Genomic DNA, 19301 nt, shown 5'->3' with positions numbered 1-19301 from the left:
TTTTTATGGCAAAAAGGAGAATAAAAGAAAACCAGTTTTTCTTATTTTTCTACTTGTTGAACGATTGAGAGTTGTTTTATTGAAGTGTTTTGTGTAATTGTTGAGAGAATCCTCAATCCATCTTCTCCACCCAAACTCTCCCTCAAACCAAAATAGTCAGAGCCCACCACTCTTGGATTCTACCCTGAGAATACCGAGGACTCCATTGTGGTTGTGTTCGGGTTTTTGTTCAAGGTTTCGTTGAAGGTCTTCAAGAGGTCCGTGACTGTTCGAGGGATTCATGAAGGAAGGTTCTTCAAAAGTGATATTTCTTGAATTTATTTATTGTAAAAGTATGCTGTAATTTAACTTTAAATGCATGTCTCTTATATGTTTACTGTAAACTTAGTATTTTATAATTAATGAAATTTGGAAGATCTGCTTTCGCTCAAGGTTCTCTCCACCTGAATTCCTTCATTTTGAAATCTAGAGACTAAATAGAAACTATAACAAAAACTTAGGGGACAAAAAGATATTTTTCCTAAAATATTTAAATAAAAATATAAAAACAATTTATCACGTGATAAACTATGATGAGACAATTTGGTAGAATGGTGTAATCTATGATGCACTTAAGTATTTTTATTATAATAAACCATTTATAATTATTTTGTATATAAATATTTCATGTATTTTTTATTTTGTAATTAATTATTATTTATTATAATTTCACAATTATTTTTCTATTTATTTTTGAAAATTTTGCTTCGCTGTTAATACTTAGGATATACATCTAAATATTTTAGAAATAATCATAAAAAATGATCCATTATTGTTTAATTAAACTACCATCCAATTCAATTAACTAATTATAACAATTTCCATCCCAACAACCTGAATATTTGCATAAATTTCAAATGATACAAAGAATTAAAAAAATATTTGACATTTAAGTCAGTCAAATATTTGTATTTTAGCAGAGACACAGAGAGACCGCGGCAAAATACTCCCAAGAAAATGCCTTGAACACTGATCCTCCCTCCATAGCTGCGAACTCTCTTTCAAAGCAACTCTTCATCTTCCCCTCCATTTTCCTAACGCCCCAATGCCGAAGAAGCGTCGAGTTCCAGAGATTCTATGGCGGCTCTTCAACCATCGCGCCCGCACGCTTGCCGAAACCATCACCTCCTTACTTCCTCCGCCCGATTGCCGCTGCCACCGGCGGCGTTGTCTCCGCTGCAGTGGTGCAACTACGGACGGTTTCCTTCTCAGGCCAGACGATCCTCCTGCTTATCGAGAGCTTTTGACTCAGTGTTACGTTGTTGTCTCTGAGAAGGCGTCTCCCCGCTCTTCTTTTTCAAATGAATCGCACTGGTCTCAGCATCAGGTTCGTTATATGTTTCTGTCTTCACTCTTGTTTTTCTTGAGGAAAAAAATCATGCAAGTGCTAGTCGTGCGGAGATTCTTTAATACAAGCTACTGAAAATGGAAAAGAGAAGTGGTTATTATGCGATGGTTTTAAAACTGGAGTTCAAAATATAACTTCCTTGATAATTACCATTGCTGATTCGAACCATCGAAATGCTGCATATTTTATGCGGGACTTTTATGGATATGAGAGGGTTCTGGAGTCGTTTTTGTTTAGTTGGGATATAGAGCTCTTATTCTGGATGAATCCGGGGTTAATTTTTCCAGCTGCATGTGATCCAATTTTATTTATGTTTTACAGATTGTGGTAAGGACTATCGAAATAATAATCAGTACACAGCCGGTTGATAGCAATTTAATTTGCTGTGGGTTTAATAAGGTAAGAATTCTCGATTCCTAAAAAAATCAGAATTACTATGGTGTTTAATCTAGTGTCTTGTCCTCTCTCTGTCTCTCTGTATATGATATGTATATGTGCGTCTGTGTATATTGTGTTAGTAGGAAATATATTTTGAATGGCTCTCTCACTCGCAAGTGTCCTATCTTTCTCTTGGCTGAAAGAAGTCTGGTGTCAGTTTTGTTCTATTTTTATATTAAGATTTGATTAAGGAGTCAGTTTTGTTCTATTTTTATATTACGATTTGATTAAGGAGTCAGTTTTGTTCTACTTTTATATTAAGATTTGATTAAGGCATTATTTATTTGATGAAAACATCCGTCGACATGTTGATATATCCGTAAATCAAAGACATTGATATTAAATGTCCATTGACATCTCCAACATCTTTTATATATGTTCATAAAACATAAACAATGTCATCTGTTTAGTCCAATAAGAATATAAATACTAAGAACAATATCAATAACTTAGTTTGGAAGTAAAAACAACTTAATTACTAATCTAAATAAATTTTATAAATTTCACGACTTACAGAAATATCCATTGATATCAATACTCGACATTGAGATTTGAATCCTTGCGCAGGACTAAGAACTAGACATGTCTTTAGTAGTTATACTATTAGTTCTGATAGATTTATTATCTCGCAGAAGGTGATGTGCACATTACATTTCCATTTGGTATTTACTCTTTGCCCTTTTTGTCTATTTCAAGATTAACCAATCATGTTTAACAGTTGACCCAGTCAAGTCCAATTGTTGATCTTCTAACTTCTCCAGCCTGGGTTCTTCTCTTAAGCAGGGTATGCTGTGGTTATGAATTTTTCATCAACGTCTTAAAGTTATGAAATTGTTCTTTGTTATTTGCTCACATTTGTGTGTGAATTTAAATTGGCAGGTTAGGGATGATATGGTGGTTTATCTGCTAATGAATACTTCAATATTCTTGCCTCTATCACAGAATAGGCACCATCAGGTGGCAGGTCTTCCCATCAATAATTTGTGCAATAAGTTGTCAGGATATTCAGCTGGTTCCTCAAATCAACGTAATTTATCTGGTAAACACGATAAGCAGGATTTGTAGTTATTTCTATCTTAGAGTTCTTAAATGATTGTCATTTGCATCTAATTCTGTCTAGTTCTTCAAATGACATTTGAAATTGTGACCTTACCTTCATTTGTCTGCTCTGAAAGTTTGGTAGTACAAACAAAAAAATGATGCTAAAGAGGTCATCCAGATTATTCTTAATTTTAAAGATGACCAGTTTAATTGTAATATTTCTTAGATAGAACCACTGTCACACTGCTCATGTTAATGAATTCACTCCTATGTGATTCTTTTTATCTTGTCCTTATTATTTTCCCTTTTTGGAAATGCTGAGTGTTTTCCCATCTTTATGGGTATTCTGTGACCTGTAACTTAAAAGATTACAAGAAATGTCTTGGTAATGGCATTCAAATTTATTTCAGGACTGCTGAACAAGAGGAAAAGAGATGGTGAACAACCTAGTGGTTCCTTCAGTGATCCTTGCCCTCCCTTTCACGCCAGATATTTTTCTGGGTGTGAAAGTAGTTATTTCAAATCATCTTGCTGGCGTCAAGAGGACAAACAGTTCCAGTTGGGTCCATCGGACATAATAAGTCAATCGATCAGTATTCCTATTCCTACTCTTGAAAATAATTCAAATAGGAAATCAGAAAAGTCAAGCCAGTCTGTTACAGAACTTGGAAAGCGATCAAGGCCATTTAGATGGCAACGGGAAAGAAAGCGTAGGCTACTAGATCCTGAGAATAATTGTAGTTCGACCTCTTGCAAGTCAATTAGTTCTGGTAAGAATATCTTGCATGCAAAGCCTCCAAATCCGTTAAGTGACCAGTCATGCCACTCCCACAAGGTAAATTCAATTTTATGAGAGTACATGAAACTGATCAAAACATTCTTTGTTTGAGGGTTGGGGGTGTTATCGTGAAAAGGCATCAACTTTTATATGTGTTTTTACTGGTGTGTTGTATTTGCCTCTACCTTATACCTTTTACGCGGAAATATGTTGGTTATGGCATATTGCTGTCTTTGGCTGTCAATTATAGGGTCTATATTGCTGCTTATACAATGCCAGCTTTATTCCTTTTCTAAATCATCAAAATGGAAATTCTTCAGACCTTTTTCTCTCTCGTTTTCTTCCTCAGTTAATACTGTTTTAAAAGTCAAATGGTCAATATTACCTTTTTAATTATTTTGACAAAACAAACTTCACAGCACTACGCTTGCAAAGGAAAAGCTATTATAATGCTTTTTTTGGCAAGTATATGATGCATAGCTTGCATATCTTTCTAAATGATAATGTTAAAGTTTATTTGGTTAAATAACGCTGAAAAAGTGGTCTGTTTTAACAAATTTGTTTCAATCCTAGTGCTCTGAAGTTTGTCCGCTCTCATTAAAAGCAGTGCAATCCAGAATTAGCTCTGAGTATGAAATAATTTGCTTTGAGTTTAAAGAATGGGTAATATGGAACCAACTGTAAACTAGAATTAGCAAATTCAGTGCATGTTCATAGCAGATCGAGTGATATAGATCTGTTAACTCATGCCATTCTTATTTATAGTTCACATTTTCTAACTTACTTTTTGCCTTTTTTATTTAACCATGAATTTATTTATATTATACCGGTGCCTTGGTTTTTTTGTAGCAAGCTCGAAAGATTATAGAAGAGGTTTACATTAACAGGAAATCCATGTTTTACAACCTGGACTGTTCAGGAATTGTTCTGAAAGGAAGTATCCTATTTTTTACGTAATCTTATTGCTTCCTATCTATGTTTATTAGCTGGTTCATGATTTATAACATTTCTTTATTTGGTGGTTCTTATATATCTACTTTATAGGCCTTTTGAAATCTATAATGGATTTGTGTCTCCAGAACCTAAAATTAACACATGTAATTGCAGAAATTTTCAGGATGCAAACCATTTTCCAATTAAAATGACCTACCCTCATTGAAATGATTTTTCTTTACTGTTTAAACAGTACCCGGTGTAACCTTATTTGGTTTATAATTCATTGGTGGCAAATCCTGCCAAAAAATTCTTGTCTCGTGCTCTTATTTTGTTCTAGTAAAGGTCACCTTCCTTGAGTATTATTACTGGAAAACATTAATGACGTTCCTTGATTACATTTCACTGTTACAGTTTGGGCCTTGAAATTATGTGTTCTTTTATAACATCAGATATACTTGGTTCATTGAAGCCAAACTTTGCTGGTTCAGAGAGTCTTGCTAGATTTATCTTTGGTTCATATGATGCAAATGGAAATACTCCTTCCTCATTACTCTTCTGCAACTGTGGCACCTGTCCATTTGGGTCAAAATGCCTGTAAGTGTAGTTGTTGTACCTTCTTTGATATTATTAGAGGTAGCTGAATGACCAATTTATTCCGAGTCTAGCAAGACTTATTAATCAGCCATGTCTCTTATTTGGGATTGAAGGTTATTTGAATGAAAGAGGTTGGAGAACTCGTATTCCAGGACATTGACATATGCTTGGAGAGGATTATGTAAATGGATGTGAGAAAAAGTAATGATAGACATTGCATGACTATCAGAGTCCAGGGCTTATTTATTTATTTATTTATTGAAATTTCCCTAAAACAAGTTTGATCTTTGAGGATGGATATGCAAAAACAGATTGATACATGTTGCTTGACTATCACTATCAGGGACCAGAGGTTTTTGAATGGAACTTCCCCATATAATCCCTCCTTCACGTTTTTTTATTTCCTGTTTTCATGCTTTTGATTCAAGACATGCTTTTCTGAAAGAAGATTCTGGTTCCAGATATTGTTCACTTACCAAATTGCTCAAAGTTCTGATACGTAGAAGCCGTAATTGTCAATACCTTAGATTGTTGGATAAGCACTGTGGTGCCCCATCATTAGAACAAATATCCATTGGAAATTCAGGCTCCACGTTTGAGGTTAGTTCTATTTGAGGGAAGCATTAGAAGGTATATTGATGTTGATGAATCTATTAATTTGATGAGACACAGGATCAGTCGTTCATTTAAATTATTGTTACTTCTATGAACAACATTCTTTTGTCATGCACGGTTTGTTAACACTACAACTGCAACTATGAAAGTACTGTATGTGGCGTGTGTTTGATGATAGTCAATGCTACCTTCTTCTTTTTTAAAGTTTGTCAAACCTAAGTGGAAAGTTACGAAAGTTTGATATTGTGTTATTGTATCAGCTGAAGCTATTTGGTGAGCTAAATTCATTTTGCTTATAAAGACATCACAATCTTTCAGTGTCACAGAAGTGAGTCGAATACGGAAATTGGTGAAGACACCCGTGGTTCTGATGTCAAACAAAGCAAGAATTATCCAGAAGCAATTGATCCTCAGTTTGCAGCGAAGTTCTATTGCCCTAAAAGTCAGGTGGTCTCATTCATATGGGCTGTTTGTCGGAGCATAGTTCCTCCAGATATGCTGGGTGGCTGTTCTAATTGGAGAATATTAAGGAGAAATATTTCCAAGTTTATAAAATTACGAAGATTTGAAAACTTTTCCTTGAACCAAGCCATGCATAAATTGAAAACCTCACAGTTTCCATTTTTATCAGATAAACGTTCTTCATGTTGTCAGAATGGTAAGGTGTCGAATTCTGTGGAGCAGAGGAAGGTTATGTCAAAGGAAGCAGCATACGTGATGAAACGCTATCTTACTGAAAGTTGGATTTATTGGTTATTTTCACATTTGATTGTACCATTGATACAAGCACACTTCTACGTCACTGAAACTGAATTTGGGAGACAAGATGTTTATTTTTTCCGGAAGTCAATATGGGAGAAGTTAACAAAGGGCGTCACCACAAGCTTTAAAGATAAAGGTTATTGTTACTTGAATGACTCATCTGTCAGAGATATTCTGGCAAATAGATCATTTGGTTTCTCAAAACTTAGGCTTTGTCCAAAAGAAAACGGAGTAAGGATTCTGGCAAATCTCAAGGCATATTCAAGAATGGCAACAGAAAATGGTGAATGTTGTGGAGTGTATGGAAAGAAAAAGCCTATCAAGTTTAGTTACTACAAGTCTGTGAATAATGTTCTTAGAGATGCTCACGCTGTTCTGAAAAGTATTAAGTTAAAAGAACCAGAGCTATTGGGATCGTCAATATTTGATTACAATGATGTCTATCGAAAGTTGCGTATACTTTTACCTGGCCTGAAGAAGGCGAAAGCTTCCATGCCTGATTTATTCCTTGTTGTTTCTGATGTATCAAATGCATTTGATTCTGTTGATCAAGATAAGCTGCTTGATGTGATGAAAAACATTATTGTGAAAGATGAGTATGAGCTTAAACAATACCATCACATTTTATGCACAAAGAAGACTATGTGGGTTCATGAGAATGTAATGTTGATTGATCCAGATATCGGTCCAAGATTTTCCTCTCCACAAGTTCGTTCCTTGCATAGCGTCCTTATTAATCAGGTGCTTTCTATAAGTTACTCTCTGTTCTCATTGCAAACTTTATAGCTTCATTTTATTTATAATTTATAGCTGATGTATTGATATCGTATTGCTACTTGTCCACACGAACATTTTAAATGGCAAAGATTACCTGTGGTGAAGAGCCTGTCCCAAAAAACAGATTGTTGTTATGCTACTTTCTTCTTCCCTTTAAAATTTTAAATCATTTATTCACAGTATTGTTGCCAAGGATGACTATAGTAGGTTTTTATCATTATAACCACAAAAATCTTTATTATAGCTTTGGTTTGCTTTCTGTTTACTGTGGCGAATTTTTATTGTGATTGTTATAGTCTTTTTTAAATCCTAAATCTAACTACACACTAATAAGTGATTCATGTTTGCACACAGGATAAAACTTAAGAGCTTTTGGCTATTTAAACTTTGGGAAAATTATACTTTTAGTCGTTGAAGTTTAGTTTTGGTTGGTTTTGGGTGCATGAGTTTTCAAACTCAACAATTTTATCTCTGAAGTTTACTTTTGGTAGCACCCTAAATCCTTCCATTATTTTTTCTTGTTAATTACTAATAGAAAGCTCGCGTGACACTTCATATTATTTTTATTTTTTTAATCATTAAATTAAAAAAAATTCTTTTTTTATTTATTTCTTTTCTTTTTTCCTCTCTTTCCTCTTCCCTCTTCTTGCTACCTCTTCTCCTACCATCTTCCAGCTCTAGTGAGTGTAATTTTTCCCCTATCCTCCCTTCCCTGTTTAAAAAGAATCAGGTTTGAAAATGTTTTGTCGATGATTGTGAGGGTTAAGGGAATTCAGATCTACAACTTGTAGGAATTTTGCCCCTAATCTCCCAACCCTCACGATTTATAGTCGTTGACAACAACTAGCAATGGTTATAGAAAGGAGAAAAAAAAAAACAAAAGTGTTGAAATAAGGAGTGTGTGCCCTAAGGGGGTTTGGTCTTTTACGTGCTTCTACTATTTTTAAGTTTCTACCAGATCTATTTATATTTGGGTATGGGTGCTTTGTAAGTGTGACAAAAATTAATAAACTCTTTATAACGTGGTTTTTTCTCCCTGGCCTAGGGTTTTCCACGAAAACTTTGTCTTCATTTTTTTTTTTTAATCTTTCAATATGGTATCAGAACAAGGTGACAAAACCCTTGGTCACATTGAAGAAATTCAATCAACAACATTGGTAGAGGATGGAACAATGGCAGAAGCGTCAACAACCGCCACAATTCAGGCCACCGCTGATCAATACCTTTGATTGATTCTCAACCCAATCTAGTCACAATAGCTGTTTGGGATCACCCCAGCCGCGCCGCACCAGATCCAACCGTCGTTCGGAGAGTAGACCAGCGGAACCCAATCGACGATCCAGATCAGCACAGCCCTCGCATACCAGCCGATTCAGAGCTCCAGTGCGCCGCCGGTCGTGCATCAACCGACCCAGATCCCTAGCGCGCTGACGAGCTATAACGCTGATCTTCAGCGCGCTGATCCGTTCAGACGTTATCCCAGCGTGTCTGACCCTTCTTCCAGCGCGGCTCCTGTCCGGTCTTTGACGAACTACAGCGCGTCTGGCCCCTCTTCTAGCGCGACTTTAGTCCTGCCTCCGACAAGCTTCAGCGTGACGACTGGCTTCTCCAATGGTCTCCAGGTTGTGGCTCGTCCAGAACACCAGCTGCAACACCTACCATACCCGTTCCAGCCTCAGATTCACACCGTCGAGCCTACGAGTCAGTATTCCTCTTCGATTCCGATCGGGTAGCACCCTATAGCCTTCGTTCCAAGTGGGTCAATCAGTCATGGAATCCCTGAACCACTAGGAGACTCTGGTTGGAATTTAACAACAAATTGCTAGTCTCCAACAATAGATTGTAGCACTTGGGGCGTTTTGTGGGACACCGTCTAATCTTTAGACAACCCTAATCAGTGTTTTCAAAGCGCAAGGCGCACCTTAAGGCGACAAGTCCCTTGATCGCCTTAAGGCAAGATGCGATAAGAAGGCGATGCTTGAGCGAAACGAGGTGCAATAAATAAATAAATATATAATATATGTAGAAGAAGAACATAAGTTTATATACAAATGTCAAAGCTCCAAAGATTAATAATAGTAATCTAATAAATAATGTCGAAAAACAGCTTGTAACCCTAGGGGTATTTTAGTAATTATGTGTACCCTAGGGCTTCCCACTAGTCTATTTATTTGGCCTATTCTCTTGTACGTTGTGTATTAGAATTAATAATAAAAATCAATGTCTATCGTGGTTTTTCTCCCTGTACTAGCCGTGTTGTTATTTTCTTCCGTACTCTTTTATTTTTAACATGGTATCAGAGCCCCGTGACGAAACCCTAGCCATTATAGAAGAGAATCAAGCACAATCATCTTCTACTGATGAAACTTCGGTTTTTGACATGAAGACGGCTATTCGAGCAGCCGTAAAAGAGTGTTTTCAAGCAGTCTTGCCAGAGTTACTTTCGGTCGTCCAACAAGAGTCAATGGAGAGCCGCCATCCGTGGGAGCAGCCGCATATCCGATCGGTCCAAGTTATAGGGTGCTGCCTTTCGCGCTGTCGGAGTTCGCCGCGTAGTCACGGACGTCCTCCCAGTCATAGTCGCGTTAGTCTGCCGGTACGCTTCAGGTTAGATCGACCTCCAAGGGTTCGCCTTGAACGCGAACGCGACTGGTCTACTTCCGCCAGCGAATGCGAACGGGACCGCAGATTTATGCTAGCCGACTGGACGATTCCGGATGACAACCAGACGGGTCTTCGACGGACGGACAGGTATGTTTTTGGTCGATTCAAACCGTGGGTCGCCGCTAGCCGCACCGATTGCGCCAGATTCGTCCGATCTACGAGGAGTTGCGTCGAACACGATAGATCCGTCCGCACCTGGCCCTAGTTCGTTCGGCCAACAACCAACCGACGGCCACCTTCAGCCGGTGACCCTCCTCCAGCCGCCAACTACCTTCCAGCTGGAGATCTCCTTCCAGCCGTTGGCTGCCCCATTTCCAACCGGTTGTGGCTCGACCCAATACCCAGATGAAAACCCGGTAAATTCTTTCCCTATTTTACCTACTACAAATATCCTGCCTGGGTTTCCCTCAGTTGATAGTACGACCAGCCTGAGTACGGTTGGAATCAGTACCATCGCCCAGTTAGGCAATATATAGTCTTTTGGTCTTATTAGTGTGAACGGTAAAAAACCTTGGATTGTTGACTCAGGGGCGACGAATCATCTTACTGGTACCTCTAATCAGTTTATCTCATATTATCCAAGTGCTGGTAACGAACTAATTAGGATTGGAGATGGGTCGTTCGCACCTGTTGCAGGAAAAGGGGATTTATCTCCGTTTGAGAGTTTGGTTTTGCAGGACGTTTTGCATGTTCCTAAAATTTCATATAATTTGTTATCCATCAGTAAGATTACAAGAGATCTGAATTGTCCGACAGTTTTTTTCACCCGACTCGGTTTTATTTCAGGATCTAAGCTCGGGGGCGACGATTGACACTGTCCGGCACGATGGGGGACTCTACTTCCTAACTGATGATGCTTCCTCTAGGAATGATTATTGGACTAGCCTTGTCTCCTTAAATTTTTCTAACTCTGAGAATGATTTTCTGTTATGGTATTACTGCTTAGGTCATCCAAACTTTTAGTACATGAAATACTTATTTCCGCATTTATTTCACAATATTAATGTGTCTTCTTTAAAGTGTGAAGTGTGTATTCGTGCCAAACAGAGTCGTGTCTCCTTCCACTCCCAGCCCTATAAACCATCCAAACCCTTCACCTTAGTCCACAGTGATGTTTGGGGTACTTCACCAACCACAACCTCCACAGGGAAACGCTGGTTTGTCATCTTTATAGACGACCACACTCAGCTTACTTGGGTCTTTCTTCTCACTGATAAGTCCGAGGTGTTATCTGTATTCCAGCAATTTTATGCCACTGTGGAAACCCAGTTTAATGCCAGGATTGGTATTTTGAGAAGTGACAATGGGCGGGAATTCTTTAACGCTTCCTTCCAGGAGTTTCTTGCATCTAAAGGGATTATCCACCAGAGTTCGTGTGCCTACACTCCCCAACAAAATGGGGTAGCCGAGAGGAAAAATCGTCATTTGGTGGACGTTGCCAGGTCCTTAATGCTATCCACATCACTCCCGTCTTACCTATGGGGTGATGCCATCCTTACTGTTGCTCACTTAATCAACCGAATGCCTTCCCGAGTCCTCAATTTTCAAAACCCATTAGACTGTTTGAAAGAGTCCTACCCTACGACTCGTTTAGTCTCCGATGTACCACATCGAGTTTTTGGCTGTGTTGCCTTTGTTCATTCCCATGGTCCAAACCGCACGAAATTTACCTCCCGTGCTAAAAAATGTGTCTTTGTTGGGTATCCACTCCATCAGCGTGGGTATAAATGTTACCACCCATCCTCTCGAAAATATTTTGTTTCCATGGATATCACCTTCCTTGAAGATCATCCCTTCTTTCTTGTTAGCCATATTCAGGGGGAGACCTCTAATGAAGAGATTAACTGGTCCACATATACAGTTCCTTTGGAGTCATTTCTTATTCCCGAACATGTCGGTCCTATCCTCCCTACCAATCAAGTCCCATGGTAACATACTATAGGAAGACTCTCAGGAAGGAAGCAACGTCACCTGTTGCATCTCCGGCTCCGGTCCATGAGTCAAACCCGACATCAGGTACGTGTATTCTTGAAATTAATGAGATTGATACTTGTACTGAGACTAACAAGGTCAGAGAGGAAAAAGGAGGAAAAGGTCCTGATAGCACCACTATAGCAGATGGGAAGACGACAGTGAATGACGATTCAGACACAGTTCTAGAAAATGTGATTGATACTAGAGATAATGGTGAAAAGGTGGTGATTTCTGAAGATGAGAAACAGGAAGAGGAGACTAGTGATCACAGTGGAAATTCTGATAGTTTGAAGGAGTATGATGCTTCTCTTGATCTTCCAATAGCCCTGAGGAAAGGTATTCGGTCATGTACTAGGTATCCTATGCATAGTTACATGACATACAGTAACCTGTCATCTGAATTTAGGGCCTTTACCACTAGTTTAGATACAGGGGTGATACCGAGTAACATACAGGAAGCAATGGGAACTGAAGTTTGGAAGGCTGCTGTTATGGAGGAGATGAGAGCTCTGGAGAAAAATGGAACGTGGGACCAGGTTATCTTACCTAAAGGGCATAAGACAGTTGGGTGCAAATGGGTTTTCACTATAAAGTACAAGTCAAATGGGACTGTTGATCGGTACAAGGCCAGGTTAGTTGCCAAAGGGTTTACTCAAACCTTTGGGGTAGATTACTCCGAGGCATTCTCTCCCGTAGCTAAACTCTATACTATCCGAGTATTGCTATCAGTTGCAGTTAACAGAGATTAGCCTCTGCATCAACTGGATGTAAAGAATGCCTTTCTCAATGGAGAACTTGAGGAGTAAGTCTACATGAATCCTCCTCTCGGATTTGAAGATCAATTCAAATAGCGAGTCTGCTGGCTGAGAAAGTCACTATATGGGTTGAAACAATCTCCAAGAGCCTGGTTTGACAGATGTGCCACCTTTGTCAAAGGACAAGGGTATACCCAAGGGCACTCAGATCACACATTTTTTACAAAGATGTCAACTTCAGGGAAGGTAGCAGTTTTCATTGTGTACGTTGACGATATTGTGCTCTCCGGTGATGATGATGATGAAATTGTGAAACTCAAAGCAAAAATGGCCGAAGAGTTTGAAATTAAAGACCTTGGGAAGTTAAGATACTTTCTCGGAATGGAAGTAACCCGGTCTAGGGACGGAATCTCAGTGTCCCAACGGAAATACACGATTGATCTTCTAACGGAAATAGGAATGACTGGGTGCAAACCTGCTGACACCCCAGTTGAATATGATTCAAAGCTCAGCAATACTAGTAACAGTGTTTCGGTCAATAAAGAGATGTATCAGCGGTTAGTTGGGAAATTGATATACTTATCTCATACCACACCTGATATTTCATATGCAGTGAGTGTTGTCAGTCAGTTTCTGCAGGCTCCTTGTGAAGAACACATGATAGTCGTTGAACGCATCCTACGATATCTGAAAGGTACACCAGGTAAGGGGTAAATGTTCAAGAAGTCTGATAAACGCCGCATTGAAGCCTACACTGATTCTGATTAGGCAGGGTCTGTTGTTGATAGAAAATCAACATCAGGGTATTGTACATTTGTTTGGGATAATCTTGTGACCTGGAGAAGCAAGAAATAGGGAGTTGTGGCCAGAAGTAGTGCAGAAGCTGAGTATCGGGCCATGAGTTTAGGGATATGTGAAGAAATCTGGTTGATGAAAGTGTTGTTAGATCTTCATCAAGACAATGAGCTCTCAATGAAACTGTTTTGTGACAATAAGGCAACAATAAGTATTGCAAATAATCCTGTTCAGCATGATAGAACAAAACACGTTGAGATTGACTGACACTTCATCAAGGAAAGACTTGACAACGGAAGTATATGCATTCCTTATGTTTCCTCAAATCAGCAAGTTGCAGATGTGCTCACAAAAGGGTTACTGAGACAAAGCTTTGATTACTGTGTCAGCAAGCTGGGTCTTATTGATATTTACGTCCCAACTTGAGGGGGAGTGTCGAAAAACAGCTTGTAACCCTAGGGGTATTTTAGTAAGTGTGTACCCTAGGGCTTCCCACTAGTCTATTTATTTGGCCTATTCTTTTGTACGTTGTGTATCAGAATTAATAATAAAAATCAGTGTTTATCGTGGTTTTTCTCCCTGTACTAGGGTTTCCATGTAACTGTGTTATTATTTTCTTCCCTACTCTTTTAAATAAAAATGAATAATACTTTAAAAGTAAAATTCAAGACATGATCAAATGTCAAATTCAACATCATACCCAACTAAATCTAAGGTTTCATCCATTGCTCCCTCTTGGCCATTGTCCTCCTCAATGTCTAATTCCTCTTCATCGTCGTCCTCATCTTTATCACTAAACACTTGTATAGTTGGTGTTTGCTTTTGAACACTAAAAGTGGAGGTAGAGACAGCTGACTTTCCTTTTGATCTAGTGTATGGGATGAGTTATCTAACGCCCTTTAAGTGCTTGAGTGGAGATTGGATCAAGTTGATCCTTTAAATCAAAACGCTCTTTAAGTGCTTGATTATACTTTATATAAACGAGATCATTTAAGCACTTATGTTCCAACCTGTTCCTCTTTTTCGTGTGAATCTACAAATTATTAACCAATATGGAATTAGAAGTTTGTTTTAAGTTTTAAATTAATAATGTAGAAAATAAAATGTTCACTTACATGTTCAAAACACTCCAATTGTGCTCACACTTAGAAGCGCTACACGTTAGATTAAGGACTCTCATGGTTAATTTTTGCAAAACTGGAGTACTACCACCATAAAGAGCTCACCATGATGTTGTTCACACGTTTGACATGATTTAGAAGAAATAACATACTTATATACACATACACTATTAATGTAGTAGGGAATGTGAGTCCTTACCTAGCGTCATAACTTTTCTTGTGTTGATTGCTAAGTCAATGCCGAACATGCCTTTAGCTCCAGAATATAACTCTAATTCCACCGTGCATCGATTTTGATCACTAGTAGATGGTATCAATCTTTGTACAACTTTAAGAAGACCACTCATGACTTCAACATCTTGAGTAATTCTATCTTTGTGGTCATAGAAAAGTGATGGATTTAAATATTATCCAGCAACATGTAATGGTCGATGAAGTTGACAATCCCATCTTCTATCAATGATCTCCCAAATTGGCTTGTACTTCATCTCATTATCATTAAACCCACTCTTAATGGCCTCTTTTGCCCTATCCATTGCCTCATAGATATATTCCATTGCAGGTTTATCACCATCGACAAATCTAAATACTCGAATTAATGGTCCGGATGCCTTTAAAGTGTAGACCACTGAGTTCCAAAAGGATGACATCAAAACGGTGTCGGCTGCTCTCTTTCCCTTTCGATCTTTTGCCCATTTGGAAGTCGTCCATTTCTCAGAAATAAACATCTTTCTCAAGTTCGCTTTATTCCTATGGATACTTGCGAGGGTAAAAAATGATGTTGCAAAATGTGTAATCGTCGGTCTCACCAATTCATGTTGATTGGTGAACTCCCTCATCATGTTAAGTACGTACAAGTGATTATAAATGAAACTACTTAGTGTTACAGCCCTTTTATGGCACCTTTTGATTTGATCGATCTTTCTAATATCCTCTAATATTAAATCTAAACCGTAGGCAGCACATGGTATCCAATATAAATGTGGCCGCTTAGCTTCCAAATATTTGCCAACTAGGACATAGTTCAAAGCATTATCAGTCACAACTTGGACAATATTCTCTTCTCCTATCTTTTCCACCATGTTATCCATGAGTTCAAATACTTTTTCTCTAGTTTTGATGCACGAAGATGCATCAATCGATTCCAAAAACAATGTCCCGCAACAGAATGCACTAAAAAATTTATCAAGGTTCTATCTCTTCTATCAGTCTACCCATCAGACAGCAAAGAACAACCATTTTTTTTCCATTCAACCTCATGGTTGCTCATTAAATTTTTTGTATATTCTACTTCCTTTTTTAAGCATGTCACTCTAGCCTCATGATAAGGAGGTATCAACCTAGGTATAAATTGTCCTATGGCTTCAATCATTATTTAATTGTGGTTATGGAACAATAGGACATTGGAACTTCCTGTTCTCAGTAAATTTATATATTTTTCTTTATCAAGATTCTTCTCTTCTTACGATGTACCTTTTTTAACTGTTAGCTATATCTTGTAGGAAGGGAGCAGCTTCGTAAACAAGGAAAACCTCTTTTATATCCTATACGAGCATGTGAAGCGAAATGTTATGCAATTTGATAAAAAGTTTTACTTACAAAGAACAGGTATTCCTCAAGGAAGTGTTTTGTCATCTTTGCTCTGCTCATTATACTTTGGAGATTTAGAGAGGAAGGTGCTTTTTCCATTTCTTGGAAAAGTTATTGAATCTAGGGCTAATGAAATATCTGTGAGACAAAGTTGTCTTGATCCTTCTATTTCCCTGAGTAGCAATGAGGATGAAATGATAACAAATCCTAGTTATATGCTGCTTAGATTTATTGATGATTTCCTTTTCATATCGACCTCGAAGCAGCTGGCAGAAAAATTCTTATCCAGACTTCACAGAGGCTTCCGGGCATATAATTGCTACATGAATGAAAGAAAGTTTGGTCTGAACTTTGATTTAGCAAATACATCTGGACTCGTCTCCAAAAGAGTCTATGTTGGTGAAGATGGTGTTACATTTCTTCAATGGAGTGGTTTGCTTGTCAACTGTCGGTCTCTTGAAATTCAGGCAGACTACACAAAGTTAGGTGTCATCCATGATCTATTGTTGTTTTCATTCGTATCGATGTTATAAATGACCCACCAAAAGTTAAAGCCCTATTTGATAATATGATTTCAGTTTCTGTTTTCTGTTTTTTAAAGTTATTCTTGTTTCCTCACAATTTCTTTACTACAATTTCCACCACCCTTAAAGAAAATTTTGAATTCTTAGCTAAATTTCAAAAACTACAACTAACATTTAAAAACTATTTTCTTTAGTTTTCAAAACTATCTATTTTCTTTATCAAATGGGACCTTAACTATCTCATAATCATGCAACGCTTTTTTTTTCTTTCCCCTTTCCTGTTGAGCATCAGGAGCCAATAAGTTATCCAGTCAATTTTATTTCATTTAATATGTTTTTATTTCCCATGTGTATAACTTGTGTTGTTTATGGCAGGTATTTGAATAACCACTTAAATTCAACCCTAACTGTTTGCTGGCATGGCAAACCTGGACATCATCTAAAGGAAAAGCTATGTGACTATTTAAGGCCCAAATGTCATCCAATCTTCTATGATATGAATATCAATACTGCTGCAGTTGTGAGATTAAACATTTTTCAATCATTTCTAATATGTGCAATGAAGTTCCATTGCTACATATGCCATTTATCATATATGTGCAAATTCAGCAGAAATTTTCTCTTGAAGATCATTCTAAGATCTCTAAGGTCAGTCTCATGTCCGGTTAACCCGGGTGCTCTTAGTTTCGAAAACCGATGTAGTTTAACTGTTGATGTTTGCTAAACATATTTATGCTGAAACCATTTATGCTTTTGCATGGTTAGGTACATGGATGTACTCATAAAGAATAAGATGTCTTCTATTAAGCTCGATTCGCTTCCACGTCCAAGTCTGCAGCTAGAGGATGGAGAAGTCGAATGGCTAGGACTAAATGCTTATGTTCAAGTGTTGACAAGGAAACAGGCACGACATAGTCGGTTACTGTCATCGTTGAACTTGAGATTATTGGCACATCGATTGTCGAGGTGCATCTCTTCAGATCTGATCTATGCAGTTGATTGCTCACATTCATCCTTACTTTGGAAAATCAAGTACTAGTTTCTAAATGGTAAGTATTTGGTAATTTCTGAAGCTTTACAATTGAAATTAGAGCAGTCTTTTCTTGGTTTTTGTGCATGGAGTCTACACAGGTGAAGTGGAAAAGGATTTTGTTGATGGAAAGGCTTGAAAGTAAAGCACTCATCCAAAATTTGAAACTAATGAGTTCTCTTAAGGGGTGTTTGGATCGAGAGAATTGAGATAGAAAATGGGTGAGAATGAGTAAGAGATAAACATCCTCTTGTTTGATATAAGTTTTGTAACTTTAGGCATGGAATAAGTTATTCCCATGCATCTATCATACTCATGAATGATATCTATCCAAAAAGTTGGGTTTTCTTCATGTCCACTCTTTCCCCTCTTTCAATACATTTCTTTATTCTTTTATTTTATATATTATTAAAATTAATTAATTAAAATTGATTATTATATGAAAATCAAATTTATAGTTTATAAAATCATATTAAAATTTGAATTATAGTGTATGAATTTGACTACTTCAATTTAAAAAAATAATAATATATATATATATGTATATATGTATATATGTATATTAAAATAATTTAATATATATTTAATTTTTATTTTAGTTTGATAAATTAGTTTATATATACACATATAAATAGACTTATTTTTCATTAAACTGTAAAGAAATTAATTAATTATTTATATTCGTAGTTATTTGATGATCGTTATGACTAATATGATATTGTTGAATGAGAAATTTTAGACCAATCACAAGTTGTCACGTTATTTACTAAATTAATGATGAAATTCCAAATTATTAAATTTGGGATCAATTAGGAGTTGACACATGTCCTGAATTGAAGTTGAAGACAAATTTCGATGACGCCACGTGGTTTTATCATGACCGTTGAATCAAATAAGATTAATTGGACCTAATTTGATATTATTATTTAAGTCAAAGTCTAACTAAGTCCAAAAATAGGCTAAATTTGACCCAAATGTCAAATCAGGCCTAAATCCGATTAATTGGGCCCAAAGACCAACCCTATGGATCAACCAAGTCTAAGTCCAACTAATTAGGCCCAAAGGCCAGGCCCATGGATCAACAAAGCCCAAGTCCACCTTTGAATTCTATAAATAGTTAAGCTCTCCTCATTTGGAAGGGTCAGCAATTCTATACTCTAAGAGTTTATAGGGAATTCTATAATCAGAAGACTCCTTGACTCCTGAAGTTGATCACACCTGAAGATTGAGGTCTTTTGAAGATACAAGCATTCTGAAGACTGAAGTCCTTTGAAGATACAAACATTCTGAAGACTGAGATCTTTTGAATATACAAGCATTCTGAAGACTGAAGTCCTTTGAAGATGCAAACATTCTGAAGACTGAAGTCCTTTGAAGATACAAACATTTTCTACATTCAGAGAGTCCAGAGAATTCATCAACAAGCAGAAGACTTCCAAGACTCCACTCCTAGAAGACAGAAGACCCTTGAAGACACAAAGAAGACTTTTCCAATACTTCTACTTCAAGAACGTTCGGTG

At 37.3% G+C, this 19301-nt stretch overlaps 1 protein-coding gene across 2 annotated transcripts; it reads left to right on the top strand.

Moving 5' to 3' along the window:
- Positions 1-944: 944 nt before the first annotated feature.
- On the top strand, positions 945-18133 carry TERT (telomerase reverse transcriptase). Of its 2 annotated transcripts, none has more exons than XM_039050386.2 (12): positions 945-1366; positions 1709-1786; positions 2544-2609; positions 2768-2864; positions 3277-3701; positions 4494-4581; positions 5030-5174; positions 5636-5774; positions 6108-7292; positions 16140-16708; positions 17127-17399; positions 17517-18133. In XM_039050386.2, the coding sequence occupies exons 1-12, from the start codon at positions 1085-1087 to the stop codon at positions 17788-17790; spliced, it is 3621 nt and encodes a 1206-aa protein (XP_038906314.1). In that variant the 5' UTR covers positions 945-1084; the 3' UTR covers positions 17791-18133. The 2 variants fall into 2 exon arrangements, with proteins under 2 accessions (XP_038906314.1, XP_038906313.1); XM_039050385.2 differs by having other exon boundaries at positions 2705-2864.
- The last annotated feature ends 1168 nt before the right edge of the window (positions 18134-19301 follow it).

This window comes from Benincasa hispida, chromosome 11 (assembly GCF_027475165.1).
Source record: "Benincasa hispida cultivar pf3 chromosome 11, pf3_genome.v1.1, whole genome shotgun sequence".
In the NCBI taxonomy this organism is placed as follows: Eukaryota; Viridiplantae; Streptophyta; class Magnoliopsida; order Cucurbitales; family Cucurbitaceae; genus Benincasa; species Benincasa hispida.
Note: the sequence above shows the minus strand (reverse complement) of the source record. Positions and strands in the feature narration are given on the sequence as shown.